The sequence below is a fragment of the Bos indicus x Bos taurus genome, chromosome 1 (assembly GCF_003369695.1).
Source record: "Bos indicus x Bos taurus breed Angus x Brahman F1 hybrid chromosome 1, Bos_hybrid_MaternalHap_v2.0, whole genome shotgun sequence".
In the NCBI taxonomy this organism is placed as follows: Eukaryota; Metazoa; Chordata; class Mammalia; order Artiodactyla; family Bovidae; genus Bos; species Bos indicus x Bos taurus.
In genome coordinates, this window is record NC_040076.1 from 42888680 (window position 1) to 42908444 (window position 19765).

The window sequence follows — 19765 nt, forward strand, 5'->3', positions numbered from 1 at the left end:
CCCAAACTCCCAATAAAACCAAATGAAATTCCACATAAGCAGACAAAATACCCAAAGTTTTTAAGAAATGAATACCCTGATTTTATGGATAGAACATCTGAGACACAGAAGTGACTCTCTTGAGGTCTTTTTTAAAAAGTGGTTCTACATTTGGAAACTACCTCATCTCGTACACGTGGAAAAGATAAAGGATACTGTGAATACCCAAGCACTTTACAGCAAGCTCAGCGGTGTGCCCTCGAGCCCGGGCTGTGCTGTGATTACCTGCGGAGTCCGCCTGCAGCATGGTGGGGACCTCTCTTGGACTCAGGTGGTTCACCTCGCTACTGCTGTAGCGAACTGGGGTTTCCTCGTGCTCCACTGATTTGGCGGGAAGAAACTGCTTCATTCCTTTCCACCAACCTTCATGGTGATCATAAGCAAGAGAGACCATTAAAGAGAAAGCTATGTTTGAAATGTAACAGTATACGAAGGGAGAAATTCTGCTGCATTTAAGCCATTTCTGTAACAAAGATCTATAAAATGAGCCTTGATGATCAAGAATTTTTTTTTAAAAATGTGGTAAAATACACATAACATTTTCTATCTTACCCTTTTTTTTTTTTTTGGCTGCACCCACACGGCTTCCAGGATCTCAGTTTCCTGACCAGGGATTGAATCCAGTAGTAGGAAAAGCCTGGAATCCTGACCACTAGGCACCAGGGAACTTTCTGAACCACTAATTAAGCAGCTCAGTGATACTACATATGTTTACATTGTTGGGCAACCCTCACTCCAGCCATCTCCGTCTTGTGAAACTGAGGTTTCACATCCATGAAACCGTAATTTCTGATTCTCTCTTCCCCTCAGTCCCTGGAAACCAGCACTCTACTTTGTCTTTAGAATACTATATATAAGTAGTACCTTGTATAAACGGAGTCATATGTTATTTTTCTTTTTGTGACTGGCTTATTTCACTTAGCATAAAGTCCTCAAGGTTCATCCACATTGTAGTATATAGTACAGAATTTCCTTTTTTAAGGCTTAACATTCCATTTTATGTGTATACTGCATTTTGCTTATCCATATACTAGTGGATCGATACTTGGGTTGCTTCCATGTTTTAACTATTTAATACTGCTATGAACATGGAAGTAGACACATTTATTCAAGACTCTGTTTTCAATTCTTTTGGGTATACACCTAGAAGTGGAACTGCTGGATCATACAGTAATTGTATTTTTAACTCTTTGAGGAACTGACCAAAAACACACACCTACTTTCCAAAGAAGCTGTACCATTTTACATTCCCATCAACAGTGCACAATGGTTCCAATTTCTTCACATCCTTGCCAATACTTGCAATTTTCTGTTTTTCCCCTATTCTCTATTTTCTCTCATTTTATTATTTACTTCTTCCCAGTAGCTCTGGGTTTAGTTTGTTCTTCTTTTTCTAGTTCCTTAAGTTGTTCAAGCTTTTTTTCTGCTTTGATAGACTGTCCAATGCAAAGCAGAACACGGTACAAATCTCTATCAAAAGCAAACTGAAGCAAACCACTGCTGTTACAGTGCAGCCAGACAGTTGTTACAGCAGTGGTTTTTAATACAGTAATAAGTTCAAAGAATTCTAAGATTAACCTTGGGCGGGGGATGGGGGGAAGCGGCACAGGATCTGACCCCACCACTGCTCTTTTCTGCCCTAGTCACAGTGAACTCTCTGGGCTCCGAACAGTCATTCCAGTGAGGCTGGGGAAGAGGGAGACCCGCAGAAGGGCCCTGCTGTGACCTGCAGCAAGCTGCCACCTGCCACACACAGTAGGAATCAGAAGGAACGACAACTCATGGCAGAGATGGCAGACTAGCTCCACTGGGACAAACAGCCACAGCAGAGTGAGCCACGCTGTCACCAGAACTGCAGTCTCCCACCTCTTGCCTAGCGTTCACGTATACCATGCAGAAAGCTGGTCTCAAGACAGAGACGTACATGGAGGCAAATCAGACACGTTTCCAGAAGGAAAAGAGCAAAGCGTGTGTTATGAGAAATTCTTATAACGAAATTCCATTTCATTACTCAGCGACTACAGGAGATTTTTACAGAAAAGAAAAAAATCAGAACAGAAGAGGAATGCCATTTTTCTAACAGTGCCGGGGAGTTCATGTGGGCCTGAAAATGGCTTTCCTCTTCTACTGTCGCCCCCTACAGGGCAGGGCTTCCCTCTGCTGCTGCTGCTGCTGCTGCTGCTAAGTCGCTTCAGTCGTGTCCGACTCTGTGCGACCCCATAGACAGCAGCCCATCAGGTTCTCCCGTCCCTGGGACTCTTCAGGCAAGAACACTGGAGTGGGCTGCCATTTCCTTCTCCAATGCATGAAAGTGAAGTCGCTCAGTCGTGTCCGACTCATGGACTGCAGCCTACCAGGCTCCTCCACCCATGAAGAGATATGAAGCTGTAAATTACCTGCCCGGTCCCAGTACGGTAAGTCATAGGTGCCTTTAGTTTTTTTCTTTCTGGAAAAATACAGGAAAAAAAAAAAGCAAATAGAGTGAACTCACTAGTAAGAAAGCTCTGAAACAGTAAGATAAACACTCAAAAGTTAATAATTAGTCAAGAGTACACACTGCTACTTGCTGATCTACCCGGGGGAGACCTCTTTTTCATTTGACTTTCAAAGTTGCCATGGTTGAATTCTGGACTCAATAAATATTAAGCAACTATCTGCTGACAGAGTTATTTTGTTAACCAACTCTTTCCCACTCAAAACGGATAAAGAGTTGTTTTTTTTTTTTTTAAAGACTGATTCTGTAGATAAAAAAGCTGAATCAAACCAGAGACCCAACCCTGACATGTTAGGTTTATTTTGGTTTCAAATACAAATTTCACAAATCTGTTGATTCATCAAGTTCACAGGACAACAAGAATAACAAAACCCTTACATTTTCTTCTCCATTGTTATTATTTTCTCAACTTACTGTTTTTTCCCTACGGTCCTTTGCCCCTGAGAAGTTTAAAGTGTCACACATACCCTTAACTGCGTAGACCTGATTCCTCTACCCTGCCCAGGACAAGCCACACCATCACTAACAGGGAGAGAGCTGAGGACCATGCGGGCTGTGGAGAAGGTTCTCCTTAGCCCACTCCTCAGAATTCAGAACATCTTTCCCTGGGGAAACTTCCATCCCTCCCTAGCATTAAGAACTGCTATCTACAGAGAAAAATATCAAGCACATGAAAGGACATTTTCTGGTTCAAGAATGTAAATCTAATTAAAATAATGCTCTGCAAGCTAAAGAGAAAGAAGCTGTTGCATTGTTATAAATGAGCTCCAGAGGGTTATGTGATTTGCTCATGATCACAAATGAGGCTTCCTCAAAAGCCCAAGGTATGCGCCTTTCCTACTTGGACACATTCTTCTCCAGTATAAGACTGTGTTTTTATTATTGATACTAAGAGCTTCCTCACTTAAAAGTATGGCTGTATTTAAAATATAATACTTCATTATTTCAAGGAAGTAAAGTGTAAAATTTGTGGATAAGAAGATAGGTGCTGAAGCTGTCCAATGGTTGTACTATAAAATAGGATGGCATATTCTTGATCTCAAATGAAAAAGCTTCAGGTTGTTTATTCATGACATGTAAAGTACTTAGAACAGTGCCCGGCATGGGTCAGGGAGTCAGTAAGTGGCAGCTGTTTTTATTATTACTTTTCTCCTGGCTACCTTCCATAAGCCCCTTAATGGCAGTTCCTCTTTGCTCCTTGTCACAAAGCCAGTTGTCTGCAATTTCATTCACTAAGTTCTTAAAAGTAACCTTAATTCTGCAGCTCAGATCTTCTGTCCTGAACAGGATCGTGTTCCATCTACCTCTCTGTGGAGTCTGAATACCCACAGAGTCCTCTAGACACCATCCCAAACCCATCCCAGGACTTGTCTCGGGGCTCTCAAACAGTTCTGCTCACCATTCCTCACCCCCCGGCCCGGGGCTTTAACCGTAGGTGATTAGACCTGATCAGCTGATTGTCAGAGGCCTGGACCAAATCCCCACCCTGCCATGTGCTGACCAGGTGACCTCGGCAGGTTACTTGTGCCCTCTCAGTCTCACTTTCCTTTTCTGTAAATGGGATCTGTAACAATACCTGCTTTACAAACTGGTTAAATGAGTTAAACATGTAAGGCATTTAGAATAATGTGTAAAGTCAGCATTTCATTTGATTTTGTATAAAGATTTGCCATTGATGTTCTCATCACCACTATTGCTGGAGAGCAGCATAAACTTCCCTTCCTGGACTCTCCAACAGCCCTGTTCCCTCCTTCCCCTCCTCACCCTCCCCCGCCATGCTAAGCTGTCAGTCCTGCAGACAGGGTCCTTCCTCCCATGGAACACGCTGTAGTCAGTCCTGTTTTGATGGGACTTCTTTTGTGTTATGATTCCTACTCCTCTTGTGTGAAACTTACGGGATTTAAGCTATTTATGATGTGTGTGTGTGTGTGTGTGTGTGTGTGTTATTTGCTCAGCTATATCCAGCTCTTTGCGACTGCATGGACTGTAGCCCAGCAGGCTCCTCTGTCCATGGTATTCTCCAGGCAAGCATACTGGAGTGACTTGCCATTCCCTCCTCCAGGGGATCTTCCCGATCTAGGAATTGAACCCAGATCTCCTGCATTACAGGCAGATTCTTTACCAACTGAGCTACCAGGGAAGCCTGTACGACTTGCTACCTAGTTCAAAATGGGAGTCCCAGTGGCCAAGGTGAACTTTCCTAAGAGTTGTTTTGAAACGTCTGCTGTAGGGTTGCCAGTGTCTTAGCATGGTAAACTGAGAACATTACTTTAGATCAGAAGTTTGATGGGCCATGTACAGCACAGGAACAGACAGAGAGACCAAAGGAATCAGGACTCCTCCCCTGGGTAACAGTTACTCCATAAGAGGAGACCACTGAGCTGAGTGACCTGAAGGCTCTTGGCTGGAGGCCCTAACCCCATGCACATGGACGTTGCCTGTGGCCCTGCTGGGGCCAAGGCCTGCAGTTGGACCAGAGACTGCTGCTGCTGGTGCCAAGACGCCTCCTTCCAGACTGCTCCTTGGAGTGGTTCGTTACCCCACTTTCCCTACTCTGCCCAACCTGAGTTCTGTGCTAATTACGTGTAATAAACCCAGTGACTTGTTGAACACGGGCTACTGTTTTATCTCCAATCTTGTGATTCCTATCTGCCCTGAGAGCTCGGCCCTGTGACAAGCAGGTTCCATGGTGGATGGTTATCTGCAATGTATTCTCTCCCACTGGACAGACTTTGGGGCTCACGAGAGGATTCCCACCAGATGGCTCAAATATTTGGTACAGAGTCAGAGCGCAAATATTTAATGGCTAAACAAATGAACTCCCTCCAAACCTGTTAAGTCACCAAAGCTGTCCCCGCTGCTATGTTATCCCTACTGGTCTAACTGCACAAGCCAGAAACTGGAGTGAATCCTAGATCCTCCTCCTCCTCTGGCAAGCAGCCCATCAAGCCCCCCACTGACACCACTGGCAAACTCTCCCCCTCATGTCTGCCCCCTGTCCTAGAACTGATGTGTTATGTTCTTGCCTGGCCTTAGTAGATTCCTAACTCATCTCTCTCTTTTCTAGTCTCTTGTCTCTTCAATCCACCCTCACCAACTGCTGCCACCATTTACCTATAGTCATCTGAGAGTATCACCTGCCCGCTGAACACTGGTCAATGTCTTCCCCATCTACAGAAAGCCTTCCTGGTCCAGACCCAGGCTTCATTTCTATGAGTCTCCCAGTGCTCCCCGATGCCAAGCCCCTGTGAGACAACTCACTATTCTGCCTACATTCCACATCTCTGTGCCTTCTCCCAAGCCATGCCCTCAGTCTGGGCCATTCTCTCTTCCTCTATCTAGCTAAAATCAACTCCTCCTTTAAGGGAAAACTTGTCAAATGTGAGGATTACTCTTTTCTGGAAAGAAGGTTTCAGGTAACTCTCAAAGTTCTTGCATCTGTGTTCCTCTGCACTTCACGTACAACTCATCAAGCCAAAGTACAGTGGTCAATCTGCCAGACAATCTGGAGATAAGAATGTGTTTCATTCTCTCAGTAAATGTTACTCAGTGTCTGTTATACCTTACTACTGTGTGTAACCCAGTGTGTAACACAAAGTTTGATATAATAAAGGTACTCAATAACTTTTTACGGGATTGAACTTACTCATTTTTTATGGGAATAAAGGAGAAATGTACATATTTTTATTTTAATGACCACCTTAACTCTTCCTCTCAAAAGGGTTCATCTTCTATATTTAGTTCTATTTCATATTTGGAAACATCCCCTCTAGGACCAGTCAGGTGAACTGGTTTTGCACTAACCTGTTTCTCCAATGCCAAGCACACACTAGTATGAGAATGAGAGTGGTGAGCACCATGACCAACACAGGGACAAGGACCGCGGCCAAGGCTACATCTGAAAAACAGCAGCAGACAAAAACACATTAACACCAAAGAAAGAATCATTAAGGAGAAGAGTAAAGATTAACCGTATCATCATTCAAAGTTTTTCTAGCTCAAAAAAAAAACAACCCCATAATTTATGTCATGAGAGTGGGCACAGGTGGTAACTGTAGAGATTTCATAGATACATGGAAATTTGTTGCATTATTTGCTCCACCATTCTATGTTTTTAAAACACCAAGACAGATTAAAAGACAAATGATAAACCAGGAAATATTTTCTGCATATGTGGTAAGAGGTTAATAATAGTTAATCTATTACAGAGTTTACAGTAAAAAATAAACAGGAAGGTCAGTAGAGATAATAAAGCAATGCATTAAGAAGCAAAGAATTCAATGCTGAGGTACACTGAAAGCATATCGTGGAGCACAATGCTGCAGATTACATGCGTTACCTGATTGAAGAATATGAGGATGCTTACAAGAAACAATTCTCTCAGTACATAAAGAACAACGTAACTACAGACATGATGGAGGAGATGTATAAGAAAGCTCATGCTGTAATACGAGAAAATCTAGCATATGAGAAGAAGCCTAAGAAAGAAGTTAAAAAGAAGAGGTGAGGTGGAACTGTCCCAAAATGTCATTTGCTCAGAAGAAAGATCAGCTTCCTTCAAGTTCAGGAACAGGCTGCCAAGAGTTAATAAACCAAACCTCAATTTGCTATCAAAATTTTTCAGATAAAGACAATAATAAACTTATTGAACAAGCGAAAAAAAAAAAAAAAGGGAGCATTAAACATGTTCACCTCACTAGTAATCAGAGAAGTAGAACTCAGACAAGAATAAGATGCTATGTTTGCTTATCAAGTTGGCAAATATTTAAAAGAACAACTAATTGCTGAAGAGGGTCTCAATGCCTATTGAGATCATTCTGATTGGCATTTTGGGGCAAAATTTATAAAAAGGTGTTACTTGACAATTCTCTATGCAGAATTATTCTTAGGAGAAAACTATGATGCCATTCAAAGATGTACCTTTAAAGATCTTTGCTACTGTGTCTGCAGAAGAGTGAAAACCGGGAAATGATCCAAACGCTCAACAATGAGGGGGAGGAAGTAAATCACTGTATCCTCCTTATAATAAAATATTACCTAGGTACTGGAAGTGACTGCAAAATAGTTACAGATGTGAAAAAATAACAACATAGTACCAAGTTGTTGTTCAGTTGCTAAGTTGTGTTCCACTCTTTGGGACCCCAGGGACTGCAGCCGCCAGGCTTCCCTGTTCTTCACCATCTCCTGGAGCTTGTTCAAACTCATGTGCATTGAGTCAGTGATGCCATCCAACCATCTCATCCTCTGTTACCCATTTCTCCTCTTGCCTCCAATCTTTCCCAGCATCAGGGTCTTTTCCAATGAGTTGGCTCTTTGTATCAGGTGGCCAAAGTATTGGAGCTTCAGTATCAGTCTTTCCAATGAATATTCAGGGTTCATTTTCTTTAGGGTTGACTGGTTTGATCTCCTTGCTGTCCAAGGGACTCTTGAGAATTTTCTCCAACACCACAGTTTAAAAGCATCAATTCTCTGGCACTCAGCCTTTTACTGTCCAGCTCTCACACCTGTACATGACTACTGGAAAAACCATAGCTTTGACAATACACATCTTTGTAGGCAAAGTAATGTCTCTGCTTTTTAATACACTGTCTAGGTTTATCATTGTGTTTCTTCTAAGGAGCAAACATCTTTTAATTTCATGGCTGCAGTCACCATCCTCAGTGATTTTGGGGCCCAAGAAAATAAAGTCTATCACTGTTTCCATTGTTTCCCCATCTATTTGCCATGAAGTGATGCAAGCAGATGCTATGATCTTCATGTTTTGAATGCTGAGTTTTAAGCCAGCTTTTTTACTCTCCTCTTTCACCTTCAAGAGGCTTTTTAATTTCTCTTTGCTTTCTGCCATAAGGGTAGTGTCATCTGCATATCTGAGGTTATTGATATTTCTCCTGGCAATCTTGATTCCAGCTTGTGATTCATCCAGACTGGCATTTCACATGATGTATTCTGCAAATAGTATTAAGTATTGAAACCAAATGCATGTATGAACAAGGCAGAAACCAACACAATGCTGGAGCCTGCGGGAACTTGGAGATCACTTAATAAGGGGATTAAGTGATCTCACTCTATAGATAAAGAATCCTGGGTAGAAAATGGTCTGCTTAAGGTCATCTGTATGGAACAACTGATCAAGAAAGGAGTAAGACAGGGCTGTCTGCTGTTGCCCTGTTTGTTTAAGCTATACACTGAGCACATCATGAGAAATGCCAGGCTGGATGAGTTACAAGCGGGAACCAAAATAGGCGAGAAAAACATCAACAACCTCATGATAAGCACATGATACCACTCTAACGGCAAAAAGTGAAGAGGAACTAAAGAGCCCCTTGATGAGGGTGAAGGAGGAGAGTGAAAGAGCTGGCTTAAGACTAAATATTAAAAAAAAACTAAGATCATGGCATCTGGCCCCATTACTACATGGCAAACAGAAGGGGAAAAGGTGGAAACAGTGACAGAATTCCTCATCTTGGGCTCCAAAATCACTGCAGATGGTGAGTCCAGCTATGAAATCAGAAGACAATTGCTTCTTGGCAGGAAAGTGATGACAAACCTAGACAGTGTGTTGAGAAACAGAGACATCACTCTGCCAACAAAGGTCCATATAGTCAAGGCTATGGTCTTCCCAGTGGTTAGGTACAGTTTTGAGAGAAGAATCGTAAAGAAAGCAGAATGCCAAAGAATTGATGCCTTCAGACTGTGGTGTTGGAGAAGACTCCTGAAAGTCCCATGGGCACCAAAGAATTAATGTCTTCAAACTGTGGTGCTGGAGAAGACTCCTGAAAGTCCTGCGGGCAGCAAGGAGATCAAACCAGTGAATCTTAAGAGAGATCAACCTTGAATAGTCACTGGAAGGACTGATACTGAAGCTGAAGCTCCAGTATATTGGTCATCTGATGTGAACACATGACTCATTGGAAAAGTTCCTGATGCTGGGAAAGATTGAGGGCAGGAGAAGAGGGCATCAGAGGATGAGATGGTAGACGTGAACTTGGGCAAACTCTGGGATATGGTGAGGGACACGGAGGCCTGGTGTGCTGCAGTCCATGGAGTCACAAAGAGTTGGACATGACTGGGAGACTGAACAACAAGGTCATCTGGTTCAAAACTGGGAAAGGAGTATGTCAAGGCTATGTATTGTCACCCTGCTTATTTAACCTGTACGCAGAGTACATCATGCAAAACGCTGGGTTGGATGAATCACAAGCTGGAATCAAGATTAACGGGAGAAATATCAACAACCTCAGATATGCAGAGGTTCACCCTTATGGCAGAAAGTGAAAAGGAACTAAAGAGCTTCTTGATGAACATGAAATAGGAGAGTAAAAAATCTGGCTTAAAACTCAATGTTCAAAAAACTATTAAGATGATGGCAAGGCATCTGATCCCATCACTTCATGGCAAATAGATGGGGAAACAATGGAAACAGTGGCAGATTTTATTTCTTGAGCTCCAAAATTACTGTGAACAGTGACTGCAGCCACAAAATTAAAAGATGCTTGCTCCTTGGAAGAAAAGTTATGACAAAACTAAACAGCATGACCTATAATCTTTGAACCACTTTCGTACCTCATGTTTTTATCCAGCACTCTTATTGTAATATGTACTAGTCTGTGAACAATGTCAAATAAAAAAGAACGAACAGGTAGTGTGGTGGAGCTGAGCTAGTGTATTATACACTAGTTGTAAAAATAAAAATGAAGTGAGCTATATTTTGTTCATTTAAAATGGTGTTTTGAATTTCGTATGCAGAAAACGTTTTGTTACATTGCAGATTTTAATGTATTTAATAAATGCAACATGCAAAAAAAAAAAAAAAAACTAAACAGCGTATTAAAAAGCAGAAACATCACTTTCCTGACAAAGGTTCAATAGTCAAAGCTATGGTTTTCCAGTAGTCATGTATGGATGTTGAGAGTTGGACCATAAAGAAGGCTGAGCGCCGAAGAGTTGATGTTTTTGAATTGTGGTGCTAGAGAAAATTCTTGAGAGTCCCTTGGAGATCAAGAATCAAGGAGATCAAACCAGTCAATCATAAAGGAAATCAACCCTGACTATTCATTGGAAGGACTGATGCTGAACCTGAAGCTCCAATACTTTGACCACTTGATGTGAAGAGCGAACTCATTGGAAAAGACCCTGATGTTGGGAAAGTTTGAGGGCAGAAGGAGAAGGGGACAAGCAGAGCATGAGATGGTTGGGAAGCATTGCCAACTCAGCAAACACAAGTTTGAGCAAACTCCGGGAGACAATGAAGGACAGGGAAGCCTGGCATGTTGCAGACCTTGGGGTCGCAAAGAGTTAGAAATGACTGAGCGACTCAACAACAGTAAAGGTCATCTGGGAAGTTGGTTTTTCCCCCCACTCCTTAACCTCCTCCTGGCCATGAGGGTGACGATAGCAACAACTGCTGATATTTACTGGGTGGGAAGCTCCAGACCTGCATCTCCTTTACTCCATATCATCATAACCCAAAGAAAGAGCGAGCCTGAAGATTCAGGAAGGGAGAAGATAATCCATAACACCAGGCCTCTGAGAAGTAGGATGGATGGGAAATGGATGAGTATGCAGGTTCCAGAAAAAGGTTCCATTGAAGTGCCCTTCAAATGGCTTCTACTTTGTGAAGTGGAAGATGTAACTGAGAGTGAGTGAGGATCTCTAGGTCAAGGGTTTGAAAAATACAGAGAATGTTTCTAACAACTACTGTTGGGAACAGACAGAAGAACTAACCAGGGAAACAGAAAGACCACCAGCTGGTACTGAGGGAGGACCCTGATGTTAGAGCAGCACAAATCTGACCATGACGTGATTTTCACCAGCATCACTCTTACACTGGATGTAAAAATGGAGAAAGGAGAAGGGCATACAACAGAAATCATGACTCAGGATAGAAAGGACTAAGACATTAGAAAAGTATAAGTGCTTTATCCCTAAAATGTGTGAAACTGTAGAGAAAATAGTCAGGCTAAGATGGATACTGTTTGACTTAATCAGAGGTATTATTAATACAATATATGCTTAGGTTCAAAAAATAATAAATTCTATACAGTACTATTTCAAAGAAAAGGAGACAGGAGGTCTTCAATCAAAAATGCTCTTTGATTAGTATGCTCTTTGTTAGTCTTTTAAAGATTACATGGACCCTAGTTCCAGAATAAAATGCTTTAAGAACAATTTTAGACCTAAGATTTTAAAATTCTATAATCAGATTTTAAGATGAGCAACACTTAAAAATGACTATTCTTCCATATGGTATGTGGTCTGGGATTCCACCCAAACGCATGGTTTCTGTAAATTGAAGGTCTTTGTGGGATGCTGAAATTTCTTGTCTCTGTCAACTCTTGCTTCTTTCTAAAGTGGACAAAATAAATGTTGCCCGCAATTTCAATAATCAGAGTGTTGCCTCAAGTTCTCAGCCACTACCCCCTACCCATGACCATGTACCCCCAGAGGAATTTAGGATGGAGAAAATTGGAATACCGACTCTAAACAGTTAAGATACATATTAATGAGTAATTTCAGTGAGCTCAGACTCTTGCATCTTCCCCTACATAGAAAAGCATTAAAACCGTTAACTTTAGATGTCTTGTTTTTTTATCTTTTTTTTCCCCGGCAAAAATTCCTATATATCCCAGCTCCTCCTTTATGTCTTTAGAACAGTTTCATAGAACTACCTGAATGGCTGTATCCCAGACTACAGTCCTCAGTAAGAACCTGCATAAAACACAATTCTCAACTTTTAGCTTGTAAGTTGTTTTTTTTTTTTTTTCAATCAACACTAGCCTTTCCTGCAGCATGAGAAAGACACAGGTCTCTTTGGGAATACTTCAGAAGATACGAAGGAAACTGATGTGGAAAGTTGTAGAAAGCTATCTGAATCCAGACAAATTTTCAGAAAATTAGAATGATTAAAATTGTATTAAGTTACTCTGAATGAATGCTTTCTCTTCTCTGCACTGTCCCGAAAATTAGGGTGCTTTTTATCTGTCAACACTGAAATCAATTCCTTAATGGCATTGATGTGATGTTTTTGTTCCTGAACTCAACTGAAATTTTGTTTTCAACTAGTAAAATCAAACACTAGTATGCTTATATATTTTAACATTTTATATAACAATAATAAGCAACAAGCTTGAAAGTAAATTGGAAAACAGTATTTGTCATCTTAAAAAGTAACTATAAGCATTTAAAAAAAGAGACCAAATTTTTAAAATAAATGTTAACAGTATCTTTTTTTTTTTTTTTTAAAAAGTATATTAATTTTCACCAAACCTTTTGTTATTTTTCTTCTTCCCTTTTTGCTACCAAATCCCTATCTAACAAATTAATATACAATCAGAAAAAAGTTTGCTTCTTGCTATGGTTTTAGTTATTTTTAGAAAAATTTTCTTTGTAAGGCTGAGGCTCCATGTATTTATAGATATAGAAGGGAAAAAAAATCACAAAATGAATTTTATGATTCCTTTATCATCTAAAGTTAATTATTTTAGATGATAACTTTATCATCTAATTAATGATTGTAATGCTTTTCTATGTAGGGAAAGATGCAAGAGTCTGAGCTCACTGAAATTATTCATTAATATGTATCTTAACTGTTTAGTGGAGAAGGCAATGGCACCTCACTCCAGTACTCTTGCCTGGAAAATCCCATGGATGGAGGAGCCTGGTAGGCTGCAGTCCATGGGGTCGCTAAGAGTTGGACACGACTGAGCGACTTCACTTTCACTTTTCACTTTCAGGCAATGGAGAAGGAAATGGCAACCCACTCCAGTGTTTTTGCATGGAGAATCCCAGGGACGGGGAAGCCTGGTGGGCTGCTGTCTATGGGGTCGCACAGAGTCAGACACGACTGAGGTGACGCAGCAGCAGTAACTGTTTAGAGTCAGTATTCCGTTTTTCTCCATCCTAAATTCCTCTCAGGGTACATGGTCATGGGTGGGGGTAGTGGCTGAGAACCTGAGGCTGAGAACCTAGAATACAGCAGCCAGCTCTAAATATTTAAAGAATCATTTTACATTGTAACAGATAAAAGAACTTAACAATGCAGCCAGTTTTTTCTATAAGGTATGGAGTTGAACTTTTTGCAATACTTAAAAAACAAGGGGGAAAAAACTTTGAGGGTTTAAAAGCTGGAGATGTTCCTGAAAACTTGTTAAAAACAAACAAATTCACTCCTATAAACAGGTGTTAATTTTCGGTCTGCATACCTTTGGTCACACTTGGAGTTACGGTAGTGTTTTTGATTTCAGGAGCGGCAGTTGTCTGCTCTGTCTGTGTAGGAAATTCATTGCTACTTCGAGGTTGTAGTGGTTGAGTAAATTTGGGGGCACGACCTTGAAAAAAATTTTAAAACTCTTTATTCTTTTATCTATACCAACTTGATTAAAACAGTTACTTTATAATGCTTTTAACATATTTATGGAAAATTATACCACAAAACTAGGGAATACTGAATGCTCACTTTTAAAGGAGGCATACCTTTGGCTATTTTTGGAGGGGTTGTAGTATTTCTGAGGTCATTGCTGCTCCGAGGAGGCGGAGGTTGAGTAAGTTTTGGAGGACGACCTTGAAAAATGGTTTAGAAAAGTTTCTACATTTTGCTTATAAAAATCATTGTTAAAAAATAGTAATTTTAAATGTCTTTAACATTTCCCACAGTACTTAGTTTTGCACAGTAACTTTAAATCTCAGAGAAAAATGTCAGAATGATAAATGTACTCTGCAGTAAATGCACAAATATACTTTGATTTCTGAGTTTTTTAAAAAATTAAATTGTCTGAAAAGAATCTTCTTAGGAAGGAGAATATCAGATGATATTGAAAGGATAGAGAACGTTGAAAGGATAAAGCTATAAAAATGTTGTCACAATATATATGCTTACTACTCATTCAACTCATTTAATAAATATTTATGGAGGGCGTACTATGTGTCAGGCACTATGGTAGTTTGGGGGGATATAACAGTAAACAAAGTATTAAAATATTATATAATTTTGGTGGAAGTTATTCCTACTTTTAATTTATTCAAAGTAAAATGTACTTAGGCTAAGATGAGTGTTACAATCATCAGTGCTTAAATGATAGAAATATTCTACTACATGAGACCTGATTATAAATGATTAAGGTTGAGACTACATTTGGAAATCCAACTCTTTTCTTTGTCTCATCAGTGATGCTCTTTCTTCTTCCACCTGTAACTTTAGAAACCAGTTTGATATCTAATATGATAGTTAATAGGGATAACTATTTCTTTTTAAAAATCCCTTTAAGAAGATATGATAACTACAGGATAAGCACATTATTATTAGTTTCTCAGAGAACAGCGAAGTCATTTTTAATTAATGCAATGAAAACAAGATGCCTTAAACATATTGTTGAATTACCTTTAGGAATAAATTGACATCCAAGCAGTTCCATTTTCATGGCAATTTTCTGCTGCCATTGGGTAGGATTCACTCTAATAAAACGTGCAATAATTGGTGGCAAAAAGTTATTACGCACATCCTGGTGATAATCTTTGTTTCCTTGAAATATCTTTAAAAAACAACAAAAAAAATTGGTACTTTACATCAACAGAGGCCAGGGCTAAACTGCTCCACTGAAACATGTTTTTGAGTTTTGCTCTGGGCCTTAAATGAGCTCTGCAAAGTATGACAAGAAGCATTAATTTGTATGAAAATAAATCATAATTTGGAAAAACTATTAAGAAGCTGCACATTCTTCATAAAAATGTCATAAAAGGAAATACTGAATATAAAAATCATTTTAAATGACTTAAAAACATAACAAAAGTTCTAACTTGGCAATTTGAGGAGAAGGTTTTAGTTGTAGTGCACAATATATTGTATTAATAATTCCTGTGGAATCATCAGCTATTTAAATAAATTTATTTTTAAAGTAAAGAATAATTGAACATTTGAGGTCTTAGAGGAAATGCTTTACTGTATACTTTTCATAATTTTTCTCTCAATAAATTGACTGAAAGTGAACACACTAGTAAACACATAAGGAATATATATCTCCACCTACTGGAGAAACTGTATAAGCACAGTTCCCATTTCTCTGCCAGCGGAGAGTGGGAAAACCTCACAGACAAAGGATACCGGGTTGAGTTCTTAGAACTATACTGTCTCAGAAAGATGAGAACTAAAGCTGCTCAGATCTTGCCTAACAACACAAAAATGTAAGCCTTGAAAAGATCACGATTTCCAAGTAACCTAACTGCATCCCAGAATAGCTATGTGTGCTACAGCAGAAAAGCAGGTCAGAACTGATAAACCAGACCACTTCCTCATTTTACAGGTAAGAACTCTGATCCTATAGGCAGTGGTTTAGTTGCTAATTCGTGTCCAGCTCTTTGCCACCCCATGGACTGTAGCCAACCAGGTTCCTCTGTCCATGGGCTTTCCCAGGCAAGAATACTGGAGTAGGTTGCCATTTCCTACTACAGGGATCTTCCCAACCCAGGAACTGTACAGATGTATCCTGCGTCTCTTGCATTGGCAGGTGGATTCTTTACCACTGAGCCATGTGGGAAGTCCCAACCTAGAACTCTAAACCCAGTGAAATTATCTTTCAAAAAAGAAGTCAAAAATATTTTTTCAGAACTTTGTTAAGACGTTTTTAAAATATAAGCATTGATAATACTTATGATTATAAAAATTATTTCACAAGTATAACAAATATTACTATACAAATAAATATGGATGTGTTAATAGTAAAAAGTTGTCAAGTTTGGGGGCATTAAGCAGAAATAAGTTACATACAGAGACAATATTGTTATTTGCTTCAAGGGGTGGAGGCTCACTAAAGGTGAAGTTCATGTAACATCAAGTAGAAGAGAAGGGGGAAGGCCTTGAATAACAGCTGAAGAGTTTAGATCCAGATGAAAGACTAAAAGGAACCCCTGGAGTTTTTTGAACAGAGATAAGTGGCAAGTGAAAATGTCAGCATACCATATATATGACAGAGAACTGGCAGTATCGTAAAATCAAAACAAAACTCATGAGGAGTTTCATTGAAAAAATGTGCTCGTAATTCAATTCCAGATGAGAGGCAGTCACCTTCCCTGGGGACAGGGACCCCTTGCGGTAGGTGGATCAAGACCGGGAGCCCTGGTGAAAGAAACTGACCTCCAGTTGAGAGCCACCTCTGCTGTTCTCTCTCTACCCCTTAGCATCTGTTCTGGCACACAACAGAACTGCCATTTTTGGCTAACTAAAAAATAAGATGAGGAAATTCTCTAGGTAGGAAAAAAATAGTTGTTTTTTTTACAACAAATGTTGGTAAGATCTTGAAATGATCTTTCTATAATTTCGTATAATTTAATGCCCTTCTGCCTTATCCTCTGCACCCCCCTCACCTTGCCTAGAGAGTAGAAATCTAGGAACAAATTAGGATCTCCACATTCTGTGGATTGATAAGAAAAGTTTTTTAAAGATAAGAAATTAATTAATTGTAATAAATAATAAATTATTTAAACAATGTAATTAATACTGGAAAAAGAAATCAAGAAAGTACTTACCCTTATAATCATCAAAAAGGACCCAGAAGCCCTGAGAATGTCCTAACCATGTTAGAAGGGTAAGGCTAATAATTGTGCTATGCTTAGTCACTCAATCGTGTCCAACTCTTTGTGACCCTATGGACTATAGCCCTCCATTCTCCAGGCAAGATTACTGAGGGGATTCTTATGCCCTCCTCCAGGGGATCTTCCCAACCCAGGGATCAAACTCAGGTCTTCCACATTGCAGGTGGATTCTTGACCAGCTGAGCCACCAGGGGAAGCCCAGTAACCAACACTACCTAAAATAACCAGGAGAGGGCAGAGTAAGACCAAACGATATTTAATTGTTAGTATCACAAAGGAAGAGCTTCTGTGGCTTATTGCAAAGGCCACACCTACCCATCACCCTCTTCTGAAAATGCTCTTTCGAAATACTTTAGTGATCATTTTACCTTATCCTGGTCCACACCAGGCTCTCTGTACACAGTCCACCTCTGCCCATCAGCACTGTATAGAATCTTGTAGGCTGACACGTAGTAATTGTGCTCCACCATGGTGGAGCCAGTAGTCACAATGCCTAGAACAGGAAGGTCATTCATTAGAGCTCACAGTCTGATCCTTGAAGTTTGTTCATCACTGAAGCATTAACACCTAAAATGTACTGTTCAAACAGTTCTGTCTGTGGCACAGGACCATACCTAAGGGCAAGGTTTCATCCTGATAGGAACTACTCCTTGGCTTTGTTCCCTTGGAGGGACAGGAAGAATTATGACCACATATAAGGAAAGGACTATTGTATTTTGGCAGCCTGTATTCATGTCACTGCAAAATACTGCTCACTTACTGAAAAAGAATGACTTCCTGGGAATGAATAAAGATTATTGGCATTATTTTTAGTACCAAAGCAAAATAAATTTTAACAAGCAATCCTAACCAAATATTCTGACCATTTGTTCAGTTCAGTTCAATTCAGTTCAGTCGCTCAGTTGTGTCCGACTCTTTAAGTTGCTGTAAATAATTAAATTTATACTCGGCACGTGGGATATTATCTGTAGCACTTAAAATGGACTCATTGAACACAAACTTCTCTTAATGCTGTTGTTGCTGTTTAGTCACCAAGTCGTGTCTGACTCTTTGTGACCCCACGATTGTAGCCCTGCAGGCTCCTCTGTCCATGGGATTCTCTAGGCAAGAACACTGAAGTGGGTTGCCATTCCCTTCTCCACTTAATGACTGTAGGAGATGGTTATTTCAGATGCCTCAAGATCCCTTTACTCTAACACTACCCTAAAAAAAAACTTACTACAACAAAAAGAAAAACTAATAAGAATCAAGTACCAACTCCTCTCCTTTGCAATGTTTTATAAAACCTTCTTTGGTCATATTAATACCAGTAAAAGGAATTCTTTGGGTGTTCTTTGGAAGGAATGATGATAAAGCTGAAACTCCAGGACTTTGGCTACCTCATGCGAAGAGCTGACTCATTGGAAAAGACTCTGATGCTGGGAGGGATTAGGGGCAGGAGGAGAAGGGGACACCAGAGGATGAGATGGCTGGATGGCATCACTGACTCGATGGACATGAGTCTGAGTGAACTCCGGGAGTTGGTGATGGACAGGGAGGCCTGGCGTGCTGCGATTCCTGGGGTCGCAAAGAGTCGGACACAACTGAGCGACTGAACTGACTGACTGACTGAAACTAAACCTGGTGGTGGTGGTTTAGTCGCTAAGTTGTGTGTGACTCTTGTGACCCCATGGACTGTAGCCTGCTAGGCTCCTCTGTCTGTGGCATTCTCCAGGCAAGAACAGTGGAGTGGGTGGCCATTTCCCTCTCCAGAATTAAACTTAAAATCATATAATTAAATTTGCAGTGACCAAATTTTCCATGAAATTCTTACATGTCACCAGGTTTTCAAATGAAATCAGCATTATAAATTGTCTAGAAAATTCTGTCTCTTTTACCTGTGATCTTCTTTTCCTTATTCAGATCTACTTGCAACCACTGATATTCATCAGTGGCAAAAGCAGCCCAAGGAGGTCCAGGTTTTTTCAGCCTGGCCTTTTCAGGTTTCCAGCTGTTCTCTTGTCCTGTGTGGTCCGTCCACTCCAACACAGATGATGCTGTTATTTGAGCATCAGCGATCACGCCAGATTCCATGCCTAGTGTTCCATAACAACCTGAAACAAAGAAGAAAGTAATTCGGTTTCCAGACATAAATTCAAAAAGCTATAAATACTTATTCATTGGAAACTCTGAATTGTACCTTTAATTAACATTCACTATGCTGACAATAGCCTATACTAGAGGATTTCAAAAGCAGGCAAATGCTTCTTGGGTCTGTCTTTGTGTTTCATCAGAGAACATACAGATGTATTTATTCACAGCAATGCATGTGAGTGTGCTCGGTCACATCCGATTCTTTGCTACTCCATGGACTGTAGCCCACCAGGCTCCTCTGTCCATGGAATTCTCTAGGTAAGAATACTGGAGTGGGTTGCTATTTCCTCCTCCGGAGGTTCTTCCTGACCCAGGGATCGAACCTGCGTCTCCTGTATCTCCTGCATTGGCAGGCATATTATTTATCACTGAGCCACCTGAGAAGCCCATTCATAGCAATAACCACTAGTTACTGGTGACACCTTACCCTCTCCCTGGGACACTTTCCTCAGTGGGCAACAGGCTCCCCTACTCAGATGTCACCTTCTCCATGAGGCCTGCCCCAACCCACTTCAA

At 40.4% G+C, this 19765-nt stretch overlaps 1 protein-coding gene across 1 annotated transcript in view; it reads right to left on the reverse strand.

The window, feature by feature from the left end:
• The window catches only part of DCBLD2 (discoidin, CUB and LCCL domain containing 2), an 85282-nt gene that overhangs the window by 4161 nt on the left and 61356 nt on the right, over positions 1 to 19765 (reverse strand). The window contains exons 8-15 of the mRNA XM_027557045.1: positions 18994 to 19209; positions 17485 to 17609; positions 14910 to 15060; positions 14006 to 14092; positions 13735 to 13860; positions 6338 to 6431; positions 2436 to 2485; positions 265 to 402 (exon numbers count right to left, since the gene is read on the reverse strand). Of these exons, the coding sequence (XP_027412846.1) occupies positions 265 to 402; positions 2436 to 2485; positions 6338 to 6431; positions 13735 to 13860; positions 14006 to 14092; positions 14910 to 15060; positions 17485 to 17609; positions 18994 to 19209 (987 nt within the window). The remainder of the gene's footprint in view (positions 1 to 264; positions 403 to 2435; positions 2486 to 6337; positions 6432 to 13734; positions 13861 to 14005; positions 14093 to 14909; positions 15061 to 17484; positions 17610 to 18993; positions 19210 to 19765) is intronic.